Below are 13,226 nucleotides of genomic sequence, written 5' to 3' on the forward strand. Positions count from 1 at the left end.
TTACTCAGACAACTCATTATTCCCTAAAGCTGTTTCTGAAAGAGAAGTGATGTTTAAGGAGCTCCAAAAGCACACATGCACGCTGCAGTCAGGCTCTCCCTTTCCCACAGTCCACCAGCTGTGCTCCCCATGAGCTTTCGCTCGTCTTCCCAAGGGATTTCAGCTTCCAGATGACTTTTAACTCTCAGATGTTCATTGTCAAAATGACAATGGCACAGACCATAGTCCATCCATTTAACTTCCCCCTCTCCACCTGCCCTCAAACTGTGGAAAGAAATTTTGGGAACTAAAAAAAAATAAACCAAAAAAACCTTTAAAAATGCCCCAAGCCCAAGGAAGCACCAGGATTCCGTGGTTTTATAAGCTTGCTGAATAACTTCTATATTTCAAGCACTCCTCATTCTCCCAAGCCTCTCAGCTTCCTGCCTGTAGAAAGAGAAATGTTAAAAATACCATGAGAAAGACACGGCTCTTGATACGTGTGAGCTGATGGGAGGGAAGGACCGGAGGTTCAGCAGGGAAACTCTTACAGGGCTCCAGCTCCATGCTATGGAGTGAAGGGACTGAAACAGTTCAAGCAAGGTTCAGACAAATATCTCAAAGGGTGGGCACCTCTCCAACTCAAATGACTGAATGTTGAGAGGTCCTTCCTCCTCATTCCAGCTTCCTGCAATCTTGCAGCTCTGTGCAGCCCGCAAAAGATTCCCGAAATTCATTCTGTCTAAACAGCTATTCTGCTTTGTTTAACAATCCAGTCCTGGTCCAGCAAAGGCTCCTAATCACACACCAAACATTTAGCACACAGGAGGTTTCGCTGATGCAAAGCTAAGTGTGTCAGAAGCTTTGAAAGATATAAAATGTGAGTTATTAGTGAGCTTAAAATTGCGTGCATGCAGGCAGAGGGACCTGGGCAGGCACCTGGGCAGAAGCCAACTGTGTGGGGTTCAACAATGCCAAGGGCTGGATCCTGCACATTGATCACAATAACCCCAGGCAGCACTACAAGCCTGGGGCAGGGTGTCTGGAGAGCTGCCTGGAGGAGAAGGACCTGGGGGTGTTAGTGCACAGTGAGCCAGCAGTGTGCCCAGTTTGCCAAGAAGGCCAACAACATCCTGGCCTGTACCAGGAGTAGTGAGGCCAGCAGGAGTAGGGAGGTGATGGTTCCACTATACTCAGCTCTGGTGATGCTGCACTTAGAATCCTGTGTCCAGTCTTGGGCCCCTCACTACAAGAATGACGTTGAGATGCTGGAGCACGTTCAGAAAAGGGCAATGAAGCTGGTGGATGCTTTGAAGCATAAGTCCTATGAGTAGTTTTGCAGTAGTCCTTGCAATAGCTTTGCAGAAGAATCAGAGCAGGAGTGTGTTAGCTCTCATACTTCTCTTTTCAAACAAAGAATTCAGCTGTTCAGGCAAAGAACAGATGCTACACCTTGCTTCTGTGACCAGATACCTCAAAACTTATTCCTCATAGGCTGCAAGTTTATTTATCCATTTTTTTTCTCTGACCCTCATGTATTCCACCCTTCTCTGGGACTCTGCAGTACCTGAGCTCACTTTGTTAGCATTTTCAAAGTCTTTGGAAGAAGACTCCTAGCTTTCTGCCTCTCTTAATGATCCCAAATCATCTGTTCCACCACAAGAGGGAAAGTAAAAGAGATTTTTTGGGGGCCCCTTTTTGTCACTTACATGTATCTAATGAAATACCTGATGCAAAGGCACTGGACCAGATATGAGACACTCAGCTGGGGACCCTGCCAGAGCTTTGGACTGCAGTTGTCTGCTGGGATCCAGAACCATCCAGAGGAGCCTGAGGAAAGAGTATCTACCAATAGAGCTGCAAGCAATTCCCCTCTATGTCTTACCTGGGTATGTGCTGAACCACGGCTACAACTGGCCCTGGCTATTTCTCCTCTCCTCTCTTCTCCATTCACCAGCAGCATAAGAACAATTGCCTGACCTTAGGAGAAGCCTCCTGCTCCAAATGCATGCAATGAAGGCTGGGACATGTCCCCATGCCATTGGGTCACCTGCATCCTGGAGCAGATCTGAGTCCAGATTTACTATGGGAAATTCCAGACTTCTCTCCAGCCATGTATGTAGGGCATATTTAACCCAGACACACTTTTGGCAGAGTTCTCCTTGGAATTTTTGCTTGGAATTTAAAGCATGTAGAGACAATGTCATTCAAATCCCCTGTGGGATAACACTGAGTCTGTCCTTTGGGGTAGGGTACTTGTCATCCAGCTTGTGATGGCAAATATCATTCTAACTGTTTCTGAAATGTTTTCTGTGACTTCTCAGCACAGAAGCAATTAAGGGGGGAGAGAGAAATATGTTGTCAAAGGCTGAGGTTTTAAATTCTACTCTGACAACCACATGTGAAAGGGTCTTTGGCTGAAATGGAAATTCCTGCTCTAAGCCAATGGCAGATCTTTGGGAGGGTTGAAATCTGGACCTGTGTTCAGACACCCGCTGCCATGAGTATGGGGCAAACTCATCACACTATTGAAAGTTATCTTGGTGATAAAAAAGAGTGTGTTAAAGCCAAATCTGGTCAGGGGTGTTCATAATGGTGGTGGTAGGGAGTGTTTGCATCCAGATTTGATATCAGCTCTTCTAAAGTACTTTGAACTTTTCCCTTCATTTGACAGATGCTTTAGGAGGACCCTGACAGTAGAGAGGAGCCCTAAACATGTCATCATAAAGCACTGTAGCTCTGAAGAGGCAAACGTAAAAATACTCTTATTTCTGGGAAAGAATGAAAAAAGAGGGTTTTCAGTTGCTCCCATTGCAAACAACACCACCTCTCAGCACCCTGCAGTGATTAATGCTTTTGGGCACTTTACAGTGAATCCTGGATGCGTTTGAGGAAGGAGATACTTGGCCTCAGTCTGTGCTCTCCTGTCAGACTTAACTCCCCTTGAAGAGGGAGACTGCTTTGCTTTCTAAAGTTCATCTAAGGAAACAGGTAAAAGGCAAATCCAAGGACAACAGAGACCACAGATGTCCTGAGCACCTCCACAGATCAAAGAACACTCTGGAAGTCAAGCAGGGATATTTGGGTTTCCCCCTCAGGGTCCTTTTTATGTCCCAGCCAGGAAAATAAATTTTGTAGGGCCAAAAAGAAGGGAAATGACAAGAAAAAAAATGTGTGATGTGTGGGAGTATGAGGAAGAAATTATCTACAGGAAGCGCTCAAGCCCCATAATCTAAGCAAAGAAATTAGATTTAGGGAGCTCTATTATTGTCTGGATGAACTACTGAGGTCCAAGAGAACAAGGTGAACAGAGGACTCTGGTTCTTCAGCCAGAGTCCCACTACAGAACAGCTGAATGCTGTGTTTAGTGTTCAGCTTTGGGGCATACAGGAATGTCTCCTTCTGGATGGTGAAGATCTGTCTGCCATGTGGTGGGATTCAAAACTAAGCATTTGTCTGTCCAAATGTCCTGAACAGATCTGTACACAGCAAAGCTGCCCAACATTGCTGGGTGAAATGCAGCCACCAGGCACGGCGAAGGAACAGGCTGCTTCCCTTCCTCTGACCTCAGATCATTACCCAGATGGTTAAAGCACTCACACTGCTGATGTGAACACACATCTCACAGGGAGAGTTGCTGAACATCAAGCTGCTGAGGCACAGAGGTGCTCTCAGCCCACACTGCAGGAGACACCCTTCATAAAGCTCAGAGGGAGCTGAATGGGGTCTGGAGAACTCAGATGAGCTTGAGTCTCCAACTTAAGGGCTAGGGGATGAGAAATCCTGACCTGACAATTATTTTGATATTTGTATTAACCCCAAATGTCTGGAATAGAGAAGTATCAACCATGGTTTCAATCACCACTACCAAAATGATTGCTACCTGTGCCCATGTATCTAAGGACAGGAGCTTCTCTCTTAGATTTTAGTCTGTTGTCTTGAGCACAAGCCTGCACCTCTTTCAAAACCCCTGTACTTTTAGAAGATTATAAATACAAAAAAAAAAAAAAAATGTAACCCTTTAACACTGACTTCATAAAGATTTAAGTTGCACTGTTGGTTGAACTTGGTCCTTGGGAATCATGTTGATTATAATTAACTTACATACACAACAACTTTCATTACATTCCTTGTTTGGGCTGCTGGATGCAGCAGGACTTTTGCAAATACAGCATCCTGCTAAAGCTTGTGCAAAGGCAGGAGCAGAAGAGCTGTGTTATTTATTTGATACAGATCTGCACATTTACAGGATTCCCAGACTGTAAATAGAATAGAATCATAGGATGATCTACGTTGGAAGGGACCTCAAGGATCACAGAGTTCCAACCCCCCTGCCACAGGCAGGGCCACCAACCTCCAGGCCTGGAGCTACACAAGGCTGCCCAGGGCCCCATCCAACCTGATCTTGAACACCCCCAGGGACGGGGCACCTACCACCTCTCTGGGCAACCTGTTCCAGCACCTCACCACAAGTAAAGAGAAGGTTAAACCCATGTCTGAGTGCTTTCACTTCTAAATTAGACATTCAGCTTCACTCATGAGCATCAGCTACTGGAAGTCACCATGATCTGCTCAGGTTTGCCAGCTTTTCTGTGATTTTCTGCAATACCAAATCCCAATGGACTCACCACATCGCAGCCCCACACAGACCACGTGCTGCAGGTCTGGGGCTCACTCATATATCAGGATAGGAAATCTCTCACTCTGCCTAATCCAAGAATAAACTGTGTTTCTCCAGCTCTGACACACTCACAGTGTCTCGTAAACATTTTTTCCAAGCCATTCTCGTAAAATATCTTCTACAGTGTACTGGACCTGATTCCCAGCTCCTTTAAACACCCCTCCAGAATCTGAAACTCACTTCAAAGTCTCCTTTTGTTTAGAAAAATGATGCAGATCACTGTGGAAATATGGAATAGACCCCTTATCTTTCCTTGTCTCCTTTTGAGCTGTAATATGGTACAAATCCTTGCTTGCCAATACCAATATGTTACCCACCAGAAGGGAACTATTTTATGTCCAAAATAGGTCTTAGATATCTATCAGCAGACTCCCCAGAATACCCTTTGAAATTTAATTCAAGCAGGGCTACAGAGATTAACCAGCTAAACCCAAGTACTCTAAAGATGCTTGAAATGATCCCTTCTCTCTCTGCCTCTGATATCTTCATAGGAACTCTGACTCTCAGAGTCACCATCTGGTATCTTTTCATTCCCCCTCTTGTTTTTCTCACCTTTTTTTTGTTGCCATTTTTAGCTATGGGTAGAAAAGAGAAACAGTTTTCTTTTTATACCTGTCAAGTTGATTTAGCACTGCCTGGTGACTGCACGAAGCATAAAATGCCTTGCCCCTCTCTCATGGTGCTCCAGCCCTTCCAGCACTGAGAAAACACCCTGAGCACCCTGTTCTTCCCTACACTGGGATGATAAAATCACAGGGAATGGAATCACAAATGCTCCTTTTGCTGTGTGCTGCAAGGAAATTAGGAATGTGTTTGTGTTAGAATCAATGCATTATTGCAGTGGGTTTTGTTAGGGGTTTTTTTGTTACTTGATCATATATGAAAAACTCCCATGGAACACATCTTGAAATCCACAGAACAGACAGAGAAAAGTTTCCAGAGGAGCTAGGCAAGCCCCTGGAAGGTATCTGTGGTGGTCTGTGATCAGCATCATCTGTGGCTCAGGAAAGAAGTCTCCATACGGAAAATAATCAGACAGCAGTAGTGTCAGAGACCCATCCTGGGGCTGGCCAGAGTGTCCTCTAAACAGCCTTGTTCCATTGCCAGTGCACTTTATTCTGGTCAGGGCATGGGTAGTGTGGCAGTTTATGGACAAGTATCTTCTAGATTGGAGATGTAATTGCCCAGGTAGAATGGCCATGGCCATCCCTGACTGAAATCCCATCCAAAAGTGAAAGAAACTTGAATGCTGTCTTTGATTCATGGCCAAAATGGGACCCAAATGTCCACCAGTGCAGCTCCCAGGGACAGGAAGATTAAAGGTGATTGTTTTGAAAATGAATGATTGTTCCTGTCACCTCTGCTTCATCTCCTTGAATGTTTGTTTGAGCTGAGTAAAGGCTATGGGAGTGCTTTGCATGTGCAATCACTGGTTTTTAAAAGGCAAATAATTTCAGCTACATCAGAGCTTTGTTTGTTCCCATTTCCCTTGAGTACCCAAAACTCTAGTGCTGAAGCCACATATTTATATGTTGAATTCAAAAAGCCTTGTTTCATAAAACAAGGAGTGCCATGAGGGATAACTTCACCAGCCTGACAAGACTACCTGAAATGATGCTTTTGCTACATCATCATCATCACCACCATCATCGTCTTATTATTATTATTATCATCATCATCATCTTTGTTGTTGTTAATATTCTATAATAATAATAAGAACAAACAACCACTATGCAGGAATAGAAGAGTCAAATCTCAGCTCTGTACCCAGCCAACAAATCTTTTGGCAGTCTCCTTTTTACATAGGCAATGAATTGGGCAAGGCTCAAAATCCCCAGCAAGAAAGGGCTCAGACATCAAAAATTCAAGACATTGCTGCTTCTGCACCACACCTTCCACTACTTCATCTTTCTGACAGCTTCGAAGTTCACAGAGCTGACAGAAGTCTTCATTCCAAACCCAAAAGAAGTGAAATTTGATAGTGAGCCATGGGATTGCCCTGTACAGCCAGCTCACTGAACAGAAAATAACATTAAATACCAAGAATGAATTCAAATAATGAGTGACTTGTAATATGCTGGCATCTCAGGAACAAGCCAAGACTCAGGTTCACACTATTAAAATCTATTCAGTGAAACCATCCTTTTTTTAAAGAGGTACTTTTCTCACCTTAAAAATTAGTTTGAATTCAGAGGAGGCTGCTAGGAGAATTCTTGTAGAAAACGGTTTTCTCTAGCATAATCAAATGTGTTTATTCTGATTATTATGGGTTGGGTTTTTTTCTCATGTTACATTATTCATCGAAGCCGTGGGTAAGGAAGGATGCTAATCAGAAAGGTTTGGCCAATTTTGAGGACATTGTTCATTATTCATTCTTAGTCATCCTTTGTCCTCTTTTGTTGTGACATTCTTTAAAGGAGGGGTTTTTAAATGGAATGGCTATGTTGCATTTCCTTATTCTACATACTTGTAGAAGTGCTGAGGAGAAAATAGAGGCTGGTAGATGAAAGAAAGCTCATTAAAAGCCACATGTTTTCCTCTTTGCTTGTCACATCTGGCAATTAGGATGTGCTACAGGTCATATTAAAATTCATAGGGTATGCACTGATGGCCACTGAGTTCATCTTTAAAAGCTGCTAGTGTAAGAACTTTAAGCAAAAGCTTTAAGATGACAATCCACATTCTAGGTCACAGGCATGCTCTGCTTTCTCTGGGCTTCTCAGGAACAAAAGCCAGCTACAAGGTTTAGGAGGAAGGATACCAATGAGTTAGAAAACACCAGCACTGCTCATTACCCAGCATATGGATAATTCTGGGTTTATTTCTTCATAGAGTCATTTATCACTGAATAGCCTTCACCTAAGCACACAGTCATCCCTTCATTTTACCCTTGGATTCAGTTCCCCAGCCCAAAAGCCTGCTTCCTATTACCCCTGAACCTCCTGTATTTGCAGCTCCCGTCCCATTTCCCTTCACACCTTTCCTCTAAGCTCCCTGACACGTGGCCGAAAGCCACTGCTGGCTCTGCTCCTTGCCAGACCCACGCCAGCTGCCTCCCCTGCTCTGGCTTTGCGCCCTTGCATTCCACTCAACGGCACCTTGCCAACCCTTCTAATGGCTTCTTCCTAGCCAGAGCTCTGAAGACGTTGCCCCATCTTCAACATGCCAGCAAAGTTCAACGCTCTGGACTTCAAATGTCTTTGGAAAACTTTGACTTTGATGACTCTCTTTGCTCCCAGACTTCCTCCTAACTCTCCAGGTAGGCCTTCAGCCTGCCTGCCTGTTCTCAGTCTCCCCTTTCCTCCTCTGCTTTAGCTAATCCCACCAAAGCCCACATTTTTGGCAAGCAGTGCTCTTTCACAGGCTGCCTTTTCCTTCTATGTTTCCTTCTGTTCTAGCTGGAAACCTGGTGCATCTTGGTGACCTCTTCTAAAGCGCTTCCAGCTATCAGTTCAATGCCTGACATCTCTCTCTCTCTCATACCTGATTCCAAGTGAAGAAATTCACCATTCATATGCCAGTAACACTTTCAACTTACTACGTTTTTAACTTCACACCCTCTTCAGATCTTCATCACCATTTTGCACCAAAATCTTTCTAGTTTTCCCTGAATAACATCTCTATGATTCAGCTTTTCTCCTCATTTTCTCACTGATCTCTGTGTCTTGATAAACACCCCTACATAACTTATATCTCATATCTCGACATACAATTAATTAATGTACTATCAGCCTATTTTTATACATTCAAATTCTTTCTGCAAGATAATTTGCACCGTTGCTTGCACTGGTCATTGTATCCTCTTTTTGCCTTCCTAACTGACTTCTGCTTAGACATGGGGTTCACTGAAATCCTGAGCCATCCAAAAAAAGCCCCAAACCCTCCAAACCTTAAGAATTACATTGTTGGACAGGTGACAACATTACACAAAAATAAAGAAATAATGAGAAGGTATGGATGTATCTGAAGAGTTTCATCAAGCCTGGGGAAAGCATCCAGAGGAGGCAAGATAAAGGAAATCATAATTACTACACACATACACATGTTGTAAGAAGTGTAAGTTTTGTAAATCAAATAAAAATAATTATAGATTTTATTGTGGCAGATTTTGGTGTGATAGGATTGACAGTGGGACCTGTTGAGTCAGGACCAAGAGTAGTGTGAACATTGAGCGCTGCCTGAGGGCACCTCGCCCCCACAAACCTCTCCCTGATGAATTTCTGCCTGTACTCAGACAGAGCCCTAAACCACCCATAGGGTTCTGCCCCACAGATGGGAACTGAGACCATGTGTATTAAACTCTATTAAAGGCCTCATAAAAGAAAAACATTGACTTTAACAAGAATCCTTCCACCAATCTGGACGGGCTTTGGATAGAGACCTAAACAAACAAGGATGGAATTAGAAAGTGGAAATCTGTGTATACAGAAACCTGTCAATCTGACTGTTTACCTTCCAATGATGACCTGGTACCACTTCATTTATGAGTCATTTAAAGGGCAAGAAGGCAGGCTGATATTTTAACTGTAATCCGAATCGAGTATCTGCAAATATTGATTCTAATAATACTTAGATATCCTATTAACTCTAATAATACTAAAAAAAAACCCCATGCAACCCCACTGGCATCAACAGGATTTCATCCTACATTAATATTTCACAGATTGAAAGCATCTATATTCTCACCACCTTCGCTAATTAGCTTCAATAAATCGAGCCCGTGTCATCTGTTATACGCTGCGTCCTTCAGATCGCTGGGCTTGATTTCCACTTGGGTTCAAAGCCAGAGCTGATCAGGACCAGCTGCTCAGCCAAAGGGCAGATCGCACATCCCCGGTCCTCCGCTTTCTTCCTCCCAGCTCCCAGCCAGACTATTGTTTGTTACAACTAATTAATCCCACATGCCCCAGCTGCCAGTGAGCCTCACAAAAAGCAATTTTTTTTTGGTATTTATTGCATGTCCAATAAATTAATTCCAGCTCTAGGTCTATGTATAAATATGTGTACGTACACACGACACACACACACACATTTACTCAGTCAGATTTATAGTTGTTCGTGGATATCTGCTTGGCAAGTGCTACTATTATTTGTAGCTATCCTCTTAACAGGCCAAATGTGAGAAATGATTATCTCTGTAAGGGGCCAGATTCTCAGATCTTCGAGCTCTTTGAGATCTGAGGATCTCTGAGATGGTTGAGAACTGATGCTGGGGGACGTGGTGACACAGCGCTGAGCACCAGAGCCGCTGCGTGGCAGGACCTGGCCCTCGCCTGCCTGTGGCAGAGGAGAAATGTCAAATGTTGTAGCCAGGACTTTTAACACTGCAGTTCAAACTGCCTGATGCTTCCTGTTAAAAACCTCCTGTTTTCACTTACATCTTTAACAAATGGGAACCATCCCCTTCACTGGGTGTTTGCCTTAGGGCTTATTATGGCTAGTTCAGTTAAAATAGTTCAGCTGCTCCCAAGGAAATACACTGTATTTCCCTATGTTAAAGTCAGTCTAACAGCCAGTTTGTTGAGCTGGTGTCAAGCTTTCGTGTGCTGGGGTAAGGAGCCAAATTTTATGGAGGGAATTGGTTGGGTTTTGTACCTCTGGCTTTTTTTTTTTTTTTTTTTTCAGATCTCATAGCCTTTAAAACTTCTTATTGGATGTGGTTGGTGAAGGCTTGGAGCTCAGCTGTGTCAAAAGAGCATGAGCCTGTTGTGGGAGCAGGGATTGAGGTCTTTCCAGCTGCCTTGGGTTGTGTATCATGAGCCTCTCCTCTTCTGCCTTGTGCTCAGCTATGCCAAGGAAGAGGAGGCTGAGGGAGGATCTCACCTGGCTGAAGGCAGGAATAAAGTGGGCTCAGAAAGTCAGGTAGCACAGGTAGAAAGGTAATCATGTAGAAAGCTGTAAGTTAGAAGATGAATCCTGTGCATGTCATTTGGTTGGCATGCAATGGGGTGTTTCCTGGGAGAGGTTTTATTCCTCTTCCTTATTCCATAATTTGGTAAGTAGCATTTGTAAAATTGAACAGTCTTAAGAAATGACCAAACTCAGGCTGCCTGTAAACCTTCAGTGTGCTCCCCTGGTAGGTCACAGGTGTAATATAGGTTGAATTTTATACTCCTGTGTCTCCAGTGTATAAATCAGAGGAGGTTTGGAAGGGCTGAGTGTTCCACAAGGATGGAGGAATTTATTGGTATGGCTGCTGCCTCCTTTGCACCTGTAAGGTCCTCAGTGCAGCTCGTGAGGAACAGGAAAAGTGCCTGTCTGTAAAGATAAGTCAACATTGCCCTCACAGACTGGATGCTGGCATCATCATTGTCATGTTTGGTGAACTGTGTGTGAAGCCATGGGGCTGGGAAAATTGGGAAAAGGCCAGCAGGGTGGCTGAAAGCAGAGCTGACACTCAGACATCCTGCCATGGGCTGGAAATCTGTACTGGATCCAACACACCAGAGAAGCCTGGAACCTTATTAGGGAGCTTTAAAAACCATGTGTGGTCAATGGTTAGATGATAAACCTAATAAGCCAGTCCTTGAGATAACACAGGCAGTCTTTGCTGCTTGGGAAGCTGTTGCCTTGCTGCTGGCCCCTGAGGGAGCCAAGGGCATGGATGTCTCGTCTCTCTGCTTCCCTGGACAAGGTACAGTTGCTGCCATCCTCCAGTTACACTGGTACCCCAAGCTTTCTGACCCACAAATGCTTTTCCAGATTTCAGAAACAGTATTTTCTTATTACTCATTGCTATGAAAGCCTGTATCTTTGATAATCAAAAGGCTAATTAATTCCAGTTAGTGTTAACATTAAATTGAAAAATATTTTCTCTGCTCTCTGCTAGATGGAACTGGGAAAAGTTAAAACTGCTTCCCAGCCATTGATCCTCTCTGTTGTGCTGTACTGCATGTATTAATGGCTCTAAATTGCAAACTTAGTGCCATATGCTCCAGCTGTTTACATTAAAACTTTCCTTCTGAAGTACAGAGGGGAGAGTTCAGCTGTAGGGGAGTGGCGTCTGGCCCCAAGTTTTACAACTCTGAAGTTCATGGGCCAAACTCACTACTAAGTGTCCCAAACCAGTATGGTATCTACCATGCATTCAGGAAACACAGAAGGGAATTACTCCCCTTCCAGGGGGGTGTGATTAGCTCTTAATGGGAGCAACTAGGTGGTAAAAGCTGATCAAGTTTCTGCAAACTTCAATAACTGCATGTTTTCATCCAGTCAAATGCAGAATATAGAGAATGGAGTTAAGGGTGGCTTTTTTTTTACTTTAAGGTGGTTTTGTTGCTGTTTAATTACTTTATTTTACAGGTCAATAATTAAATTGAGCCTGTTATGTCTTAGTCTTTTACAGGAAGATCTTTGTTCACAGATCTTCCTCTGGAGGGCTTTAAAGTGAAGTATTAGAGGAATTCACAAGTTTATAAGTAAAATTAATTCAGGACCTTCTCTTAGATTAAACTGACAAGGGATAAATTAAGTTGTCACCATATAAAATCAGCTTTTAGTAAGGAATCTGTCTCTCTAGTTTTGCTTAGAGAACTGCGGCTTTAACAGCAAGCCAGTTGTCAAGTGGAATTAAGAAGGAAAAGTCCATACACTGGCTGGAGTGCAGCATAATTAACACGTTGCTGCTCTGAAATCTCCTCACTTGATGAGGACAGGGCTAAAAAGCCTATAAAAGTTGTGTAGGTCTGTTCTGCGGGTTATTAAAAATTAATGTGTTGTCATCATCATCACCACAAGCACACTTATTGTTATTATTACCAAGACTGCCATTAACTGGATATTCATTAACGCTAAAAGTCAGTCAGCATGAGATTCAGCAGACTCCAAAGCTCTGGAGGAGGAGGAGGAGGAGGTGGAAAGTTACCTGGTGGAGTTTCAAGAATGGGTTTTCCTTTTTTGTTGCTTTTCTTCGGTTTTAACTCTTTCCTGCTGGGTTTGACCCCTGGGTGCTCCTCTGTCTCTGCAGCGCGGATAGGTTCTTCCTCTCCAGGTCGCTCCGTGAAAGGAAAAAACTCTTCGCCGGGATATGGAAAGGAATAATAATGATCCCTGTTGCTAATCTCCTGCAGGTAATAATCCTGATCGTCCATGGGTACAGCCTGGGACACATCCCCCAGCAATGCCAGCCCAAAGGCGCAGAGAGCGAGGCAGAGCAGAGAAGAACATGAGCCTTTCTTGCTAAGGGCGATCATCACCGTTCTGCTTTTGCAGAAATCACTGCTTCAAGTCCCAGAACTTTATTTGGAAACCAGGAAAACGGAGAGCCTTGGCAGCTGGCGAACCCCTCCCGGGAGACGTGGAGGGTAGAGGAGCCTCCCTGCGGAAAGAGCCGCCGCTTTTGGGCTAGTTTTGTGAAAGTTGTGAGGAGCGCAGCGGGACGGAGAGCTGAGGAAGGAGGGGGCAGGACGGGGATGCATGTGATCGTCGGGCTCACCAGCCAGACAGACGGACAAGCAAGCGCTGCGCTCCGCCGGCGTTTGGCAGGTGGGATCTCCAGCACGGTTAGCTCGCTGCTTTCCCTCTCCTGCCTTTCATGTTTGTTGTTGTTGCTGCTGCTTTCTTCTAA

General features: G+C 44.1%; 1 protein-coding gene across 1 annotated transcript in view; it reads right to left on the minus strand.

Annotated features, from left to right (window-relative positions):
* The window catches only part of CPXM2 (carboxypeptidase X, M14 family member 2), a gene marked incomplete at both ends in the record, with an annotated part of 77,444 nt that extends 64,592 nt beyond the window's left edge, over positions 1-12,852 (minus strand). The window contains 3 exon segments of the mRNA XM_084265438.1: positions 5,135-5,219; positions 5,222-5,235; positions 12,525-12,852. Of these exon segments, the coding sequence (XP_084121564.1) occupies positions 5,135-5,219; positions 5,222-5,235; positions 12,525-12,852 (427 nt within the window).
* Between the last annotated feature and the right edge of the window lie 374 nt (positions 12,853-13,226).

This window comes from Gallinula chloropus (genome assembly GCF_964237585.1).
Source record: "Gallinula chloropus genome assembly, chromosome: 5".
Taxonomy (NCBI): domain Eukaryota; kingdom Metazoa; phylum Chordata; class Aves; order Gruiformes; family Rallidae; genus Gallinula; species Gallinula chloropus.